This window comes from Dipodomys spectabilis, unplaced genomic scaffold (genome assembly GCF_019054845.1).
Source record: "Dipodomys spectabilis isolate Male_0828 unplaced genomic scaffold, ASM1905484v1 ptg000379l, whole genome shotgun sequence".
Classification (NCBI taxonomy): Eukaryota; Metazoa; Chordata; class Mammalia; order Rodentia; family Heteromyidae; genus Dipodomys; species Dipodomys spectabilis.
In genome coordinates, this window is record NW_024871056.1 from 493593 (window position 1) to 509719 (window position 16127).

At 58.0% G+C, this 16127-nt stretch overlaps 1 protein-coding gene across 1 annotated transcript in view; it reads right to left on the minus strand.

The window, feature by feature from the left end:
• The window catches only part of Dnah17 (dynein axonemal heavy chain 17), a 104709-nt gene that overhangs the window by 68643 nt on the left and 19939 nt on the right, over positions 1-16127 (minus strand). The window contains exons 17-30 of the mRNA XM_042667148.1: positions 15314-15457; positions 12323-12505; positions 11230-11481; positions 10178-10347; positions 9583-9805; positions 8398-8514; positions 8041-8127; positions 7550-7693; positions 5852-6100; positions 4151-4273; positions 2362-2709; positions 2174-2265; positions 1815-1941; positions 598-750 (exon numbers count right to left, since the gene is read on the minus strand). Coding sequence (XP_042523082.1) covers positions 598-750; positions 1815-1941; positions 2174-2265; positions 2362-2709; positions 4151-4273; positions 5852-6100; positions 7550-7693; positions 8041-8127; positions 8398-8514; positions 9583-9805; positions 10178-10347; positions 11230-11481; positions 12323-12505; positions 15314-15457 — 2412 coding nt within the window. The remainder of the gene's footprint in view (positions 1-597; positions 751-1814; positions 1942-2173; positions 2266-2361; positions 2710-4150; positions 4274-5851; positions 6101-7549; positions 7694-8040; positions 8128-8397; positions 8515-9582; positions 9806-10177; positions 10348-11229; positions 11482-12322; positions 12506-15313; positions 15458-16127) is intronic.

The following is a 16127-nucleotide window of genomic DNA, read 5'->3' on the forward strand; positions in this document are numbered from 1 at the left end:
TTTCTGGTAGTTAATTGAAGATAAGAGTCTCACAGACTTTCCTTTCCAGGCTGGCTTTGAGCCGAGATCCTCAGATCTTAGCCTCCTGAGTAGCTAGGATTATAATCATGAGCCACAGGCACCCAGCGACCCTTGGCTTTTCTTCTTCTTCTTCTTCTTTTTTTTTTTTGGTCAGTCATGGAGCTTGTACTCTGGACCTGAGTGCTGTCCCTCAGCTCTTCAGCTCAAGGTTAGCGCTCTACCACTTGAGCTACAGTACCACTTCCAATTTTCTGGTGGTTTATTGGAGATAAGAGTTTCATGGACTTTCCTGCCTGGGCTGGCTTTGAACTGGGATCCTCAGATCTCAGCCTTCAGAGTAGCTAGGATTACAGGTATGAGCCACCAACGTCGGGCTTGGCCCTTGGCTTTTCTTACAGGAGATTTTTCTCCCCGGTCTGACTGACCTCCACTACTGCCTGATCAATATTTGGGCAAGCAAGAAGTCAGAGGAGAGATGGACACTGGCTGGGGGCTGGGGGCTGAGCGCACATGGTCTAAGGGCGGGCGGCTTGCTGCCCTCCTCCTGGCTCTGCCCGAGGCCATGCATGGGCTTACCTGCCCCGAGAGGTCGCAGTCCTGGTCAAACTCCACGTACTCATCCTCCTTGCTGTACATTCCCACGCCAAACTTGAGGGGCTTCTCATCAGCATCGAGCTGGAACTTGAGCTTACACAGGCTGTCAAAGAGCTTGGACAGGTGGCGGCTCACCTGGGGAGGGCGGGGGAATCACGGTGAGGGAGGCTGTGTGTGGCAGGGGAATGCGTGGTCCAGGCTTCCCCTGGGCAGCTCTGACCTCCTTCCCTCCCTCCCTCCCCTTCCCTCCCAGATTTTTTGTTGTTGTTGAACTCTGGGCCTGGGCGCTGTCCCTCGGCTCTTCAGCTCAAGGTGAGCGCTCTACTGCTTGAGCCACAGCGCCACTTCTGGTTTTCTGGTGGTTTATTAGAGCTAAGAGTCTCTCAGACTTTTCTGCCTGGGCTGGCTTTGAACCTGGATCCTCAGATCTCAGCCTCCTGAGTAGCTAGGATTACAGGTGTGAGCCACTGGCGGCCGGCCCTCCCATATTTTTGTGTGGTGGTATTGAGGTTTGAACCCAGGTCCCAGGCACTGTCCCATAGTGTTTTCACTCAAGGCTGGCACTCTACCACTTTGAGCCACAGCTCCACTTCTGTTTTTTTTGTTGTTGTTGTTGAGTGGTTATTTGGAGATAAGAATCTCATGGGGACTTTCCTGTCCAGACTAGCTTCAAACTATGATCCTCAGATCTCAGCCTCCTGACTAGCTAGGATTATAGGCATGAGCTACTGGAGCCCCACTGCATGCATCTTTTTGTTGTTGGTGGTGGTGGGGCTTGAACCCTGGGCCTGAGCACTGTCCCTCAGCTCTTCAGCTCAAGGCGAGTGCTCTATCATTTGAGCCACAGCGTCATGTCCAGTGTTCTGGTGATTAATTGGAGATAAGAGTCTCATGGACTTTTCTGTCCAGGCTGGCTTTGAACTATGACCCTCAGATCTCAGCCTCCTGCGTAGTTAGGATTACAGGCGTGAGCTACCGGAGCCTGGCTGCTTACATCTTTTATAAACAGCATTCTGTGCAGCCACGGCTCTTTAGCCGTTCCTGTAAGGGTTTGATTTGCAAGGTGCAGAGTGAGATTTGCACCAAGTCCCATCGAAGCCTCCTCCTCCAGCCCAGAACTCCCCAAGCGCAGGGGCCTGGAACCCGGAGCTCGGGGTATAGCCCTGGCTTGTCCTTCAGAATGCCAGGGTCCTGCCTACCTCCACAGGGTCATTTCCATTGGACAGGATGTCCAGTAGGTCGGCAGAGGAGACAAAATAGAACCGTGGGAAAGCCAGTCTTTTGGTCTCTAAGTATTCTGCCAAAGCCTTTTCGCACATGGCCAAGCTGGAAAGAAGGAAGGAGGGAAAGAGGCTGGTGAGTCCTGCCTCTGCCCGCAGGGTCTTGGGCAGCCAGTCCTCCAGGCACCCTGGGTGAGTCCTCCCATTTCTTTGCGAGCCCCATCAGGAGGACACTGTGGGGTGGGAGGTGCCTTGTTTATTCCTGCCATCTCCGCTCATGACCAGCAGGGGGCGCACGACCCTGGCTCCTGCCACCCTGGATTTGGGTGGGAACCAACCTCTTCTTCAGGGACTCCAGTGTATCATAGAGACCCGGTTTGTTGGTGGCCTCCACCACGTTGGGTGTCTTTACCGCGTCTTCCATCAAGGCCTGGAAGGAGAAAGAGGTCCCTGGGTGTTAGGGGCCCTCCGTTTCTCCTCTTGAGCCATTTCTGGAGATGCCCTGGGACCAGTGGGCTGGGCTCACCTTGAATTCCTTGTCGATGATGTCAAAGCGCTGGGAATCCTCCGGGAGCTGGGAGCGGATGTCTTCGGAGCCGATGAAGATGCTCTCCAGGTGGCTCCAGGTCCTCTGGACCTCAAACCAGATGGAGATGACCGAGTCCGCGGTGGACAGCTTCTGCTGCCAGCTCGTCACCTCCTTGAGGAAGTGGGACAGGTACTTGGACATCATCAGGTTCTGTAGCTGCACCTGGTTGTCTTCCAGGGTCTCCACCAGCACCTCGTCGGACTTGAGCATCATGGTGCCTGTTCTTGGATGCAGCTCGTGCTCAAACTCCATGGTGGTCCAGGTGCTGTCCAGGGCCTTCAGCACCTTTCCGCAGGACACAGAAATAAGGACCATTGAGGTATCTGGTGACGGAGCTAAGCGGGAAGTCAAAGGTCCTGAGACATGAGCCAAAATGCTCAGGCTACCATCAGCTGCCGTAGCTGGGGGTAATCTAGACGCTGATCCTCTGACCAGTAGACAGACACCATGGCAAGCCAGACATCTGTCCCATCCCCTGATTGGACAGCTGCCATGGCAAGCCACAGCCCCATCCTATTCACTGATTGGACAGACACCCTGGTAACCCAGACACCCATCCCACCCTCTGATGGGACAGACACCACAGCAATCCAGATGCCCATCCACTGATGGGACAGAAACCATGGTAACCAATCCTCAACCAATGGACAGACGCCAGGTCAAGCTGGACACCCATCCACCGATTGGACAGACACCACAGCAATCCAGATGCCCTTCCACTGATTGGATGGAAACCTTGCAACGCAGCAGCCCTGTCCCTGATGATCAGGTAGATGCCACGTGGTCCACCCCACAGTGGAAAGTCTCCGTCTCAGAAGGAGTTCTGCCACAGGCGGCTCTGGAGACTCAGATGCTAGGCTCAAGGAAGGAAGCCTGATACCAAAGGCCATACACTATGCGTGAGGATGGGAAGTTGCTCTCTCCGGCACACTGACTATTTTGAGTTAAAGACATTTGAAAAGTGGCAAGGTCAGGCCCACCTTCATCTGTTTCTTTCTTACTTTTAGTGATAGTTCTGGGGCTTGAACTCGGGGCCGGGCTCTGTCCCTTAGCTTTTTCACTCAAGGCTGGTTCTCTAGCACTTGAATCACACCTTGCCTGGGCTGGCTTTAAACCATGATCCCAGGATCTCAGCCTCTTGAATAGCGAGGATTACAGGTGTGAGCCACCGGGCCCAGCCCTTCATCCTGTTTCAAGCGGGAGGTGAGTTTCCAGGTGAAGGGCACCTCCCTGGACTGGAAAGGAGCAGACATTCTCATCCTTGGGCCTCCAGGGAGACACAATGGCCAGGAATTGGATTTTTAAGAGAAAATAAATTCTACAAGTTTTTTATTTCCCTCTTGGATTTCTTTGTTGCTGTTGTGGTCTTGGGGCCTGAACTCTGGGCCTGGGCACTGTTCCTGAGCTTCTTTTGTTCAAGGCTAGCACTCTACCACTTGAGCCACAGCACCACTTCTGGCTTTTTTTCTGCTTATGTAGTGCTGAGGAATGGAACCCAGGGCCTCATGCATGCAAGGCAAGCGCTCTACCACTGAGCCACCTTCCCAGCCCTCCTCTTGGATCTCTGTCTGCACTGGGCCGGAGAAGGCTGCTCAGGTTTCCTTGTGTGTTGAAGGCTGGGGAGCTCTCTGTGAGGTGAGACCCCAGTGGTCCCCTCAGCCCTTGGGCCAGCCCCAGGACCCTCCCCCACCCCTCCCCGGGAGAGGGGGGCTCCCCGAGGACTCACCTTCTCCATCCCGGACTCCTTCACAGCCTTGTCCACTATGTTGCGGACTTCGTCCTCGTACTTGTGCAGGTTCAGCTGCAGCAAGTCTGCCAGGGTGGTCTGCTCTGACATCTCGAACTTCACCTGTGGACGGCGGGCAGCGCCAGTGAGGGGAGCCGCCCAGCACAGTGCGTGGGCTGCTGCCCTCCACCGCGAGGCGGGGCTGGGGAGCTGAGGCCGCTGAGGGGCGCTGGGGGGGGCGGGGGAGGCTTTCTCCTGCGACTCAGAGACCCCAGTTACTGCTCCAAGTGTCCCCTCCCTTCCCTTTGAAACCAGGCCCCAGCAGAACTCAGCTGTGGCGGGGCACAAAGTGTCTCCCCAGATCCGTGCCCATGGGGACCTCAGGGTGCGACCTCATATGGAAATAGGGTCTTTCTGGGTAACAAAGCTCTTGGGTGAACAGCCCAGTACTGGTAGCTCCCACCTGTAATCCTATCTACTCAGGAGGCTGAGATCTATGGGTCAGGGTTCAAAGGCAGCCAGGTAGAAAATTCATGAGATTTTTATCTCCAATTAACTAGCAAGAAGTCAGAAGTGGAGTTGTGGTAGAGTGCCAGCCTTGAGCAACAGTGCCTAGGTCCTGAGTTCAAGACCTGGAACTGGCATACACGCATACACATACGCACACTCACACACACACACACACACACACACACACACACACACACACATGCACACACACACACATACACAAAGGCTCTTGGGTTGAGCCAGACATAGTGATTCATGACACTAACACTCCGGCACTAGGAGGTCGAGGAGGAGGGATTGTAAATTCAGGCCAACCTGAGCTCATAGCAAGACCTCGTTTTACAACCAAAAAACCAACAACACAACAACAAAAAGATCCTGGGAGGAGATTATGCTGGATTCTCCATGTGGACCCTAAGTCTGATGAGGGGTGGTCTTACGGAGAAGAGGAGAGGAGGAGGAGGGGAGTCAGAGGCAGCTAAATGAGGATGGAGGAACGTGGCCACAAACCAGTGGCTGGCGCCGCTGGGCGCTGCCTCTCAGCAGGAAGCAGGGGCCCCTCCAGCCTCTGCAGGGAGTACAGCCCCCCTGCTTGAGTTCAGGCTTGCAGCCTGGGCCAGTACCTACTGCTTGGAGATGTCCTTGGAAATTTTGGGGTGCTAGGATTCTGCGCATGGGTTCTGTGGTGTATGGGGACCCCAGGACAATGTCCTAAGTCTGTGAACATTCAGCCCTCAAGCAAGACTGGCTAGTGTAATTTGCAGAGCCCTGTTTGAAAATTACTGAGTCCCAGCTAGGTGTGGCGGTGCATGACTGTAATCCCAGCTACCCAGGAGACAGAGGTAGGAAGACTGTGAGCCTAAGACTGACCCGGGCAAAACACGATCCCAATCAAGCAAGCAAGCAAGCAAAAAAGGAAAGGGCTGGGGTATCTCAACTGTGGCTCAAGAAGAGCCCTTGCCTGGCATGCATGATGCCCAGGATTCAATTCCTACTACTAAAAAACAAAAGCAAGAACAAAACTGTGCCCTGGCCCCTGTCTGGTTTTATCAGCATCCGGTGCTGGGCGCTGGGTGCTGGGCGCTGGGCAGACCAGTCCATCCGGGGGCCTCCTGCCCCTGGGGTGGGCAGGGCCCGGGTGGAGGGGTGGGGCTGGAGGGGGCGGAGCTGGTAGAGGGGGCGGGGCCATACCTGGGTGGCCTGCATGAGCTGCTGCCAGTGGCGGTCCCGGATGGCCGGGTTCTGCAGCTCGCTCACTGCGCGCAGGGACGTGATCATGTTCTTCACGGTGTTGTCCAGGCCCACGAAGGCGTCCCACGTCTTCATCTCCTTGTCCAGAGACCGCACGTCCTTGGCGAACTTCTTGCAGTCTATGTCCATCTGCTCCACATTGATGTCCTTCCACTTGGTGGTTTTCCAGTCGTCGATGCTCGTGTTGACCTGCAGCGGGGGCATCTGGTTACCCCCAGGCCCCACCAGGAGACGGCCCCACCCCCGGCATGGCTTTCGCTGGATTCAGAATACTTCATAAGAGAAGTCAGGAAAGTAGTTGGGTACAAGGAACAGTAAATGGACACTGGTCATAAATGCCACCATTTAAAATGTAGCAGTGAAGGGCTGGGAAGGTGGCTCAGTGGTAGAGCTCTTGCCTTGCATGCATGAGGCCCTGGGTTCGATTCCTCAGCACCACATAAGCAAAAAGCTGGAAGTGGCGCTGTGGCTCAAGTGGTAGAGCGCTAGCCTTGAGCTGAAGAGCTGAGGGACAGCGCCCAGGCCCAGAGTTCAGGCCCCACGACCGGACCCCCCCAAAAAAAAAAAACAAAAAAAAAAAAATGTAGCAGTGAAGAAGACAGTGATGGTGGGCATTCCTGTGACCCCTACTCGGGAGGCTGAGATCAGGAGGGTAGTGGTTAAGGCCACCAAAAAGTTAGTGAGACACCTCCCCTACCCCCACATTTCAACTAACAAGCCAGATGGGATGGGATACTCTTGTAATCCCAGCTAAAGGCTAGATAGGTAGAAGGGTCAAAATCTGAGGCTGGTCTGGTTAAAAAGCATGACTCTACTTGAAAAATAACGACAGCAAGAAGCGGCCGGGAGCGCGGCCCGCGTGGTAGTGACTGCCTAGGAAGTAAGAGGCTTAGGGCTCATTTCTTTCCTTTGTTGGTCGTGGGGCTTGAACCCTGGGCCTGGGCGCTGTCCCTCAGCTCTTCAGCTCAAGGCTGGCGCTCTACCACTTGAGCCACAGCACCACTTCCGGCTTTTTCTGTGTATGTGGTGCTGAGGAATGGAACCCAGGGCTTCATGCATGCTAGGCGAGCGCTCTACCACTGAGCCGTATTCCCAGCAACCAAAACATATATATTTAAAGAGAGGAAAGATGTGAGACAATAAACCGAACGCCAGTGGCTCACGCCTGTGACTCTAGCTACTCAGGGCTGAGATGTGAGGACCACATTCAAAGTCAGCCCGGGCAGGAAAGCCCATGAGACTCTTATCACCAGCTAAGCAGCAAAAAGCTACAAGTGGTGCTGTGGCTCAAGTGGTAGAGTGCCAGCCTGAACAAAAAAGTTCAGGGACAGCAACAGGCACGTGCGCATGTGTGCACACATGCACACACACGCATGCGTATACACACACACACACATATGAGACAGCACAAGGAAGAAAAGGAAATGAGGAAGAGAGGAAGGAGACAGGAGGCCGTGGGTAGGAGACCCGCCCTGTCCTGCACAGATAAAGAGGTAAGCAGAGATGTGGGAGGGGAGCAACCCCAGCTCAGGGTCCTCTGGGTGCCCCCCCCACGGGTGGTTACAGCCCCTCTTGGAGCCCAGCCCCATGGGAGCCCCCTTCTTTCCCTCCCCCTCCCCCTCCCCCCACTGCCCTCACCAGGACGATCATGTCCCAGAGCTCCTTCAGCAGGCGGACCTCCTTGTGGCAGGCCTTGAGCTGCTTGTAGTCTGGGACCGTGACCTCAAACAGGCTCCCAGACTTGCACAGGGCCTCCATGATGGCCTCCATGGCCGTGATGCTCTTCTGTTGCTGGAGCAGGAAACGCCAACCGCTGGCCTTCCCCAGCCCTGTGCCCCGGCCCCGTTACCCGCCCTGCTCCCAACTGCTCAGCCCTCCGGCCTCCACCATGCCCTCTGCCCTCCAGCCCCCCGTGCCCACCCACTGCCCCACACACCAAGGAGGCCCATGCTCCAGGACAGCCTCGGCCTGGGCCGCCCATGCTCTGCCAGGGGCATTGCCTGGCGCCCATCCAGGGCCAGGGGCATGGGGCTCACGTCTCTGGGTCCTAAGGGGAGCAGCTGGAGAAAGTACAGGCCAGCGCCAGGCCTGCAGCAGGCCTGCCAGCGCCTGAGTCCCTCGCCACATACCTTGCTCAGGGACTTGTAGGGCTCAGGGCTGCTGAGGAGGAACGGAGCTTCTTGTCTGAACTGCTCCCTGAACTCGTGCTGCTTGAGCTATGAGAACAACAATGGCAGAGGAGTGGCGGCCCCTGGGGCCCCGCCAGAGAGCCCCCGTGGGAGCCCTCCGCCTCCTGCCCGCGCCCGCGCCCGCCCCCGCCCCCCCCCCCGCCGCCCCCCGCCGCCCCCCGCCGGCTGCCCCCCCCCCGCCGCCCCCCCGCCGCCCCCCGCCGGCTGCCCCCCCCCCCCGCCGCCCCCCCGCCGCCCCCCGCCGGCCGCCCCCCGCCGCCCCCCGCCGCCCCCCACCGGCCGCCCCGGCCTCTGTACCTCAAAGTGCTGGCACTTGCGTCTCAGGATGTTCACCTCGTTGGCCTGGAGGGGGGCCACGTTCTGCTTCACCTGGATCGCCAGCTTCTTGGTGTTGGTCCACTGCTCCGGCAGCTCCTACCGAATGCAAAATCCGTGTCTCTTCTCCACAGATGCACGGGAAATAGCACCAAGTCCCCACGTCCGCCCTCCCTGTGACCCCCCCCCCCATGAGAACCAGGAGGGGGGCTCGGCACCCTCACTCCTTGTCAAGTGTCGGAACCCAAATCTGCTTTTGTGTGCACATGGGTGTGCATGTGTGAGCATGCATGCGTGTTTGGGCGCACCTATGTCCACACATGCTCGCCTTGCTCATGTGTGCCTTTCTTTGGAGGCCTGCATGTACATATGCAGGAGACTTGCATGTGTGTTTAAGTGTGCACAGGCGCACATATTGTGTGTGTGTGCCTGGGCCTGGGAACACTTTGCACACTTGTGACCCACACACATTTGTGCATACACACTGTGTGCATGTACACATGCATCTACGTGTGCATGTGAATGTGTGAGCATGCATTCCTGTTTGTGTATACGTCCTATTTCGGCAAGTGTGTACATGTGCCTATGTGATTACACTTGTGTGCATCTTGGTGTGAGTGTGTGAGGTGTGTGTGTGTCCATCCACCACCAGAATGGACCTTCCATCCTTCCCCTCCCCCCGCGCCCCTTTCTACAATGGTTCTCACAGTCACACACATTTCTGCATTTTCGCAAGTTTTTCACACTTACACAAACACTGTACTTTTTTTTTTTTTTACCATAAAGTATTTAAAAAATAAAAGCAGCTGGGCCCACAAACTCTCCCACCCAATGGAGGGAATACCGTGAGTCGTCTCCGGGTGCTGTCCGGTGCAGGCCTCACCTGCCAGCGTTACAGCCCAATTGCCCCCAGGCCTCCGCTGGGCCTCAGGCAAGGTGGCAGCAGGGTGGGCACAGTGCCAGTTAGCTAAGGCCCACACCACAGGGACTGCAGGGCAGGCCTCAGGCCTCCGCGGCCTGGGGTCTCCCGGATACCTGTGGCACCCGCTCCTTCTCCGCCTCACCCGCGCTGACCCTCAGCCTGCCATGCCCCACTTGTGCCCTGGTGACGCTGCGTCTTCCACGCCCGCCTCTCCCACTCACTCCCGGCCGCCGCCTGCCACCTGCCTGCAGCTTCAAGTAGGTCTCCTCCGGCAGCTCCTCGTCGTAAGTCTTCAGCAGCTCGATGGTTTGCTTCAGGGGCTCGAACATGCTGTCGGTGGCCACCTGCCGCTCCTTGACCTTCATCAGGTGCCCCATGACCTCCACGAGGCCGTCGTAGTCCCCTTCCTTCAGCTGCTTGGTCAGGCCCAAGCGGGTGACCTTCATGAAGGCTTCCAGGTCCGAGAGACTGGGGCGGGGGGGGGGGGGTGGTGGTGGTGAGGGGCCACATGCCATTCGGTGTCCACTCCACGGGGGTGGGGGGGCTGCTGGTTGCCCCCACGCCTGGCCGGCTCAGCTCGGATGCAAGGCCTCAGCTCAGAGAGCTCTCCGCGGGCCACCCTGGAGGGGTCCTCTCCTGGTCCAGCCCTGTCCTGGCCACAGACTCGCATTCCACCATTGCTGGTTGGGATACCAGCTTTCCCACCAGCCCCCAGCCCCCAAGCCTTCCTCCGCCTCATGGGGCCAAAGGCGATAGAGAAATGGAGAAAGTCCGGTCTTTACTGTCCCCCGCCTCCCCCCCCCCCCGCCGTGTGTCCAGGCTCCACGGGGCCCCGCCCACCTGTTGATGACATGGTTGCTCAGGTGGCGCTTGAGCATGAGGCTCCAGCGCTTGATGGTGTTGAGCAGGGCCTGTTTGAAGGGGCGGCAGTCGCACTGCAGCCAGCCATTGAACACCTTGGTGTTCTCGCACTTGGACACCTCCTCGTACAGCCTCTCATAGGAGTCGATCTGCAAGACACCCGCCCATGGCTCCATCTGGGCTGGACGCCCCCCGGGGGGAGACGGAGCGCACGGTCCCCTGGAGTCCCCAGCTGTGGGAGGCCAAGCTGTTCTCCCCTCTCCCACCCCAGGGCTCCTGGCAGCCCCCCCCTCCTCCCACAGAGAGGGCAGAGGGAGAAAGAGCGGGCAGAACCTTCGCCGGCAGCTGTGGTCACATCCTAGGGCCCGTCAAGGCCACAGCTGTCTCCCTGGGGGATGGCTCACAGAGCACCCCTCCCCCAATGCCAGTCCTGGAGCTTAAACTCAGGATCTGGGGATCTAGTCCCTGAGCTCAAGTCTGGCAGTCTACCATTTGACTCACACTTCCACCTTTGGCTTTTATTTTTGGTGGTTAATGGGAGATAAGAGTCTCTCAGACTTTCCTGCCTGAGCTGGCTTCGAACTGCGATCCTCAGATCTCAGCCTGACTTGCCTTGGTGACAGGCCTGAGCCTCTGGTGCCTGGTTAGAGCTCTGCTTCTTACTGGGCCATGGGAGTAGCCTTGGGGCTCACAGGTGAGCTGACCCCGGAAGGCTGGACTCTCCCAGAGCACCCAGGGGGAGCAAAGACCCCCCACCCGAACTTGCTTTTCTCCCACACCACCCGCGCCAGGGCCTGGCCTCCAGCCACGCGTGGCCTTGGTCCCCTTTCCTCAGGATCTCTCAAGGCCTGACATCAGACAGAGGCCCAGTGTCCCTCTGTCTTTGCCACCACAGAGCTAGGCACAAGATGTCTCAGGCTGTTCCTGGAGATGTGTGCCGCGGCCAGGCCCGGGCCTACAAACTGCAGGCTCCTTTGCTGGAGGGCGGGGGGAGGGGCGGGGGGGATAAGAAGGGAGGGGGGGCGGGGCACCTGTAGCTGGAACTGGCCCAGGGTGGGCGGCGTCTTGGGCAGGTTATCTGGCCGCATCTCCAGCTCCTCCAGGGTGGGCGCGTGCCCGAAGATCAGAAAGTTGCGCATAAACTCCTGGGGGTCGTCCATCCACAGGTAGGAATACCGCTCGAACGAGTCCTGGTAGTCCTCCGCCTCCTTCATGGCAGTGATCACCAAGTTGGACAGCTCCTCCCGTATCTCCATGAGGTCCGTCATGTCCTCCAGCTCTGACTGCCAGGGGGTGGAGGGAAGCCGCCGCTGAGGAGCGCGGCCCACCGCCCTGCAGTCCCTGGCCTGAACCTTCCTGAACCCGCCAGGAGGGAAACGGAGCTCGTCAATGTGTGACATTCTTCCGGCTCCCGTTGGGTAGACCTGAGGTGACTGGTGCATGGACTCATTCACCCTTCACCTGCCCGGCCTTGCCGGGCCAGCCACCCAGGCAGGCGAGGGGGACACAGGCCGCTGCGCCGCGGGGCTGAGCGGGTGGACACTCGTCAGAGCCACGTGGAAGCAGCGCAGGTGGCTCTGAGCCCTGCCTCAGTCACCACAGAGCCAAGGAGGCCCCAGAGGAAATGGCGATGGGCTAAGAGGTGGGTGGACAAAGCAAGACAGGCAGCTTTCTGAGCCACAGAAAAGCACCTGCAAAGGCCCTGTGGTGGGAGGAAGCATCGTGCTTAGACAATGGCTGGAACAAAGTGCTCAGGAGGCCTCTGTGAGGTGAGTGCGCACAGCACAGCTGGTACAAGCAAAAAGAGAGCCACGGGCTCATGTGACTGAGAATTCCCAAGTGAGGTGTGCATGTGCATCATGCATGCGCGTGCACGCATGTGCATGCACACGGGTACATGTGTGCTTTGCTCTTGTTTTGTGTTGGTACTGCAGCTTGAACTCAGAGGAGGGGAGGGGGGAAGGAGGGGGGAGAGGAGAGAAGGGCCTTGCAGTCCTGGTGACCCAATGGGAGAGCGGCAGTCAGAGGCAGCCTCGGGTGGTTGCAGGCACATAGGTTAGGCGCTAGCTCTGGGCTAGAAAAGCCACTGGTGCCCCTAGGGGAGGGCTCAGGGCCACCACTGACCTTGTAGCTTATCCTGCCCTTGGCCAGGCGGGGAATGAGCCTGGCCACATTGTAGATGTCGTTGACCAGGCCCTCGATCAGCGACAGGAAGCCCTCATCCAGGCCCATCTCCAGTGAAGGGTTGAAGGTCAGCCCCTCCTCGTCGAGCTCCATGCGGACCTCAAACAGCGGGGCGATATTTTCCTGAAAGGAATCATCCTGGGGTCAGGGAATTGGCCTCCACAGCGCAGCGCTCAGCATCCAGGCTGCTCACTCCGGACTGTCCGCTCCGGCTGGCCACACCAGGCACCCACAAGGGTGCAGCTGTCTCCAGGGGACCTGAATCATACAGTGAGCACCCTCCCCTTGGGCCCTGGCTCCAGAGCCGGTGGTGGGCCAGGCCAGGCCAGGCCAGAGGAAGGCAGGGTGTGCACAATCCCGGACGAGTCGCTTCGCTTCCAGTTCCCACAAAGCTACAACGCAGACCCTAGCTTTACAGGACAGAAGCGCTGGCTGTTCCTCCTGTCTGGATTGCCATCAGGAATGAATGAATGAATGAACCAATCACACCTGCAGTGGGTATGGAAACAGACAAACGCTCACATCCCTCGCAGACCCACTGCCGGCTGCTGGGTGCCAGGCCACAGCTCTGACTGCTTCCACAAGATTGTAGCGATGTGGTAGGTACTGAGGCCCAGGCCTGAGGAGTTGGGCCGGGGTTAAGCCATAGGGCCCTTCCCGCCACACCACTGAGCCCCCCCACCCCCCACAGCAGCCTGGCCCATACCACGACCTCCAACCTCCCCTAGGCCCCAAGTCCCTCTGTGGGCCCTGGCCCAGTGAGCTCCCCAGGCCTGGGGTGGGCTGCCAGTCGGAGCCTGCGATGCCCTCCTAGAACTGACCTGCAGGGCCAGGACTCGGGAACTGCGGAGGGCACTTCGTTTTCAGGGTGGGCATCATCATGGTTTTGGTGGTGACCCCTGACGCCACTACCACCATTGGTGACCCCTTGCCATGCTGGGAGCCCCTTGGTGAACCGTCCCCCCCACACCATGGTGGGGACCATTTTCCACTAAGTTTGGGGGCTGGGATTGGTCACTGCCACGGCTTAAAGGCGCTTCCCACGCGTGTGGCGGTGGCCCCCAGCAGGAGGCTCCACCCGCTCACTTCAAAGCAGGCCTTTGGGGGCAACTCCCCTCCTTCCTAACCCCCCACCTTCCGGCCCACCCAGCGCAGAGACCCTCCACACGAGGGGCCCTGCCGCCACACACTTCCCACATCACCCCTGAGATAAACCTCTTCCGTGTGTCAGTGACCTGCTCTGCGATGGTCAGTTTTTGGTTTTTGCCCTTACTGGGGTTATGAACTCAGAGCCTATGCTTGTCTGTCTTGTTCACAGCATGTGCTCTAGCAGTTGAGTTATGCCTCCAGACTGACTTCTTGCTGGTTTTTTTTGGAGATAGAATCTTGTAGATTTTTCTGTCTGGGCTGGTTTTGAACCGTGATCCTCCAGATCTCAATTTCCTGACTATCCATGCTGGCGGGGAGCCACTTGGCCCGGTGTGGTGGCGACTTGGCTATAGCAGTGGAGCATGGGCCGATCGCCACGGAGGCCAGACACAGCTCACCTGCCTCCCACACTGGTATGAGCCCCCTTCCTATTTGTGGGCTGCTTCCATCTCACCTTACCGGCAGTACTTGGGATCATTTAGGAACCTTTGTAATAAAGAGAACGTGGGGGTCAGATACCAGTGGCTCATGCCTGTAATCCCAGTTCACTCAAGAGGCGGTTTGACGTCAACTTGGATAGGAAGGTCTGTGAGATGCCTATCTCCAATAAACTAACCCCCCCCCCAAAAAAAAGCCAGAAGTGGGACTCTGGTTTAAGTGACAAAGTGCTAGCCTTAGCAGAGAAAGCTCAGGGACAGCGCCCAGGCCCTGAGTTCAAGCCCCAGGTCTCACATGCACAGGAACATGATAGGAAATGGGCCATTACCTTGGCAAACTCTAGTGAATGTCTCTGTGGAGTTCACCTATACGACCTCCTGATTACCCTATCTAATGCTCCTGGTGAGCCTGGCAGCTGGGCAGGGGGCTGCTGGCTGAAGCGGCTGGCAGGATGCCCGCTTTGCCATCCTGTGCACAGGGGACCGCGGTACTGCTTTTCTCCCCTCAGCAGCAGGGCGGGCCCGCTGGGCCTTCAACAGCAGACTGGCGCTGTGGCAAATCCAAGGAGACCTGCTGTCCTGCAGGCCGGGGGCTGAGAAGGCAAGGCTTTCTGTTTTAAAACCTGGACAAGTCAGGCGCTGGTGGATCACGCTTGTCATCCGGCCTCTCAGGAGGCTGAGATCTAAGGATCATAGTTCAAAGCCAGCCCAGGCAGGCAGGAAAGTCTGTGAGACTCTTACCTCCAATGAACCACCAGAAACTGGTGGAAGTGGTGCTGTGGCTCAAGTGGCAGAGCGCTAGCCTTGAGCTGAAGAGCTGAGGGATCGTGCCCAGGCCCAGAGCTCAAGCCCCACGACCAGCACCCGCCCCCCCCCAGCCCCACCAATAAAACAAAAACAAAACCCTGGACATCTTGGTCACTCCAGGCAGAACTGACAGGTCTTTTGACCTGTAAAATGATGGTAGCCTGCTCCTCCATCAACAAGCTCCACGGCATAGCTAGGAGCAGTGGCTCACACCTGTAATCCTAACTGAGCAGGAGGAATGCAGTTCTAGGCCAGCCTGGGCAGAAAAGTGTGCACAGCCCCCTTTCCTCCACCAGGAGCTGCGTGTGGGGGTCCAGGTCCTCCATCTCCCTTCAGGACATGATGGGGAGCTTAACTTAGGTAGATTGCAGTGCAGGAGGTGAGGCCCTGTCCCCAAATGCACCAGTGCCAAAAAAGGGCCGGAGGTGTGGCTCATCAGTACAACACCTGTGCAGCAAGCATGGGTCCAAATGGTCGATTCCAACACAGCTCTTGCCTTACACACACACACACACACACACCTCTGTTGACGACTTACGTCCATCACCATGTTGTCCGTTAGGTAGTTTAGAGATTTGCGGATAAACTGGTCAAACTCATCTAAGACCAGGTTGTCGACGTAGCTGACATAGTCCTTCCAGGACGGGCTTGTGGCATCTGCTTTGAACAGCTCCAAGTTCTCCTGCGCACGGAGGCAGGAGGTTGGCCAGGGGAGCCCCTGTCTACCCTCCTCCTCTTTCCTCGGTCTGTCTCAGGACGCTCTGGACCCCCAACCTTCCCCCCAAGGTCTGCTCTGAGCTCCCGGGATGTGCCCACCGTCTCCCGTGGCAGGGCGGGGGGGGGGAGGGGAACACAGGTAAGAAGATCCGGTGTCCTGGTATGGGCATGCCACTTGCCTATACCAGCTTTGTGCAGGCAGAAAAGGGCTCTGAACTCCTGAGACCAGAGGGGCAGCCCCATCCCCCAACAAGAGGAGCCAGGCTCTGAAACATGGCAGGGTATGGGTGTGGGGGGTAAACATGGAAGGGGGTGGGTGTGGGGGGTAAACATGGCAGGGGTGGGTGTGGGGGGTAAACATGGCAGGGGGTGGGTGTGGGGGGTAAACATGGCAGGGGTGAGTGTGGAGGCTAAACATGGCAGGGGTGGGTGTGGGGGGTAAACATGGCAGGGGGTGGGTGTGGGGGGTAAACATGGCAGGGGTGGGTGTGGGGGGTAAACATGGCAGGGGGTGGGTGTGGGGGGGTAAACATGGCAGGGGTGGGTGTGGGGGGTAAACATGGCAGGGGTGGGTGTGGGGGGGTAAACATGGCAGGGGGTGGGTGTGGGGGGTAAACATGGCAGGGGGTGGGTGT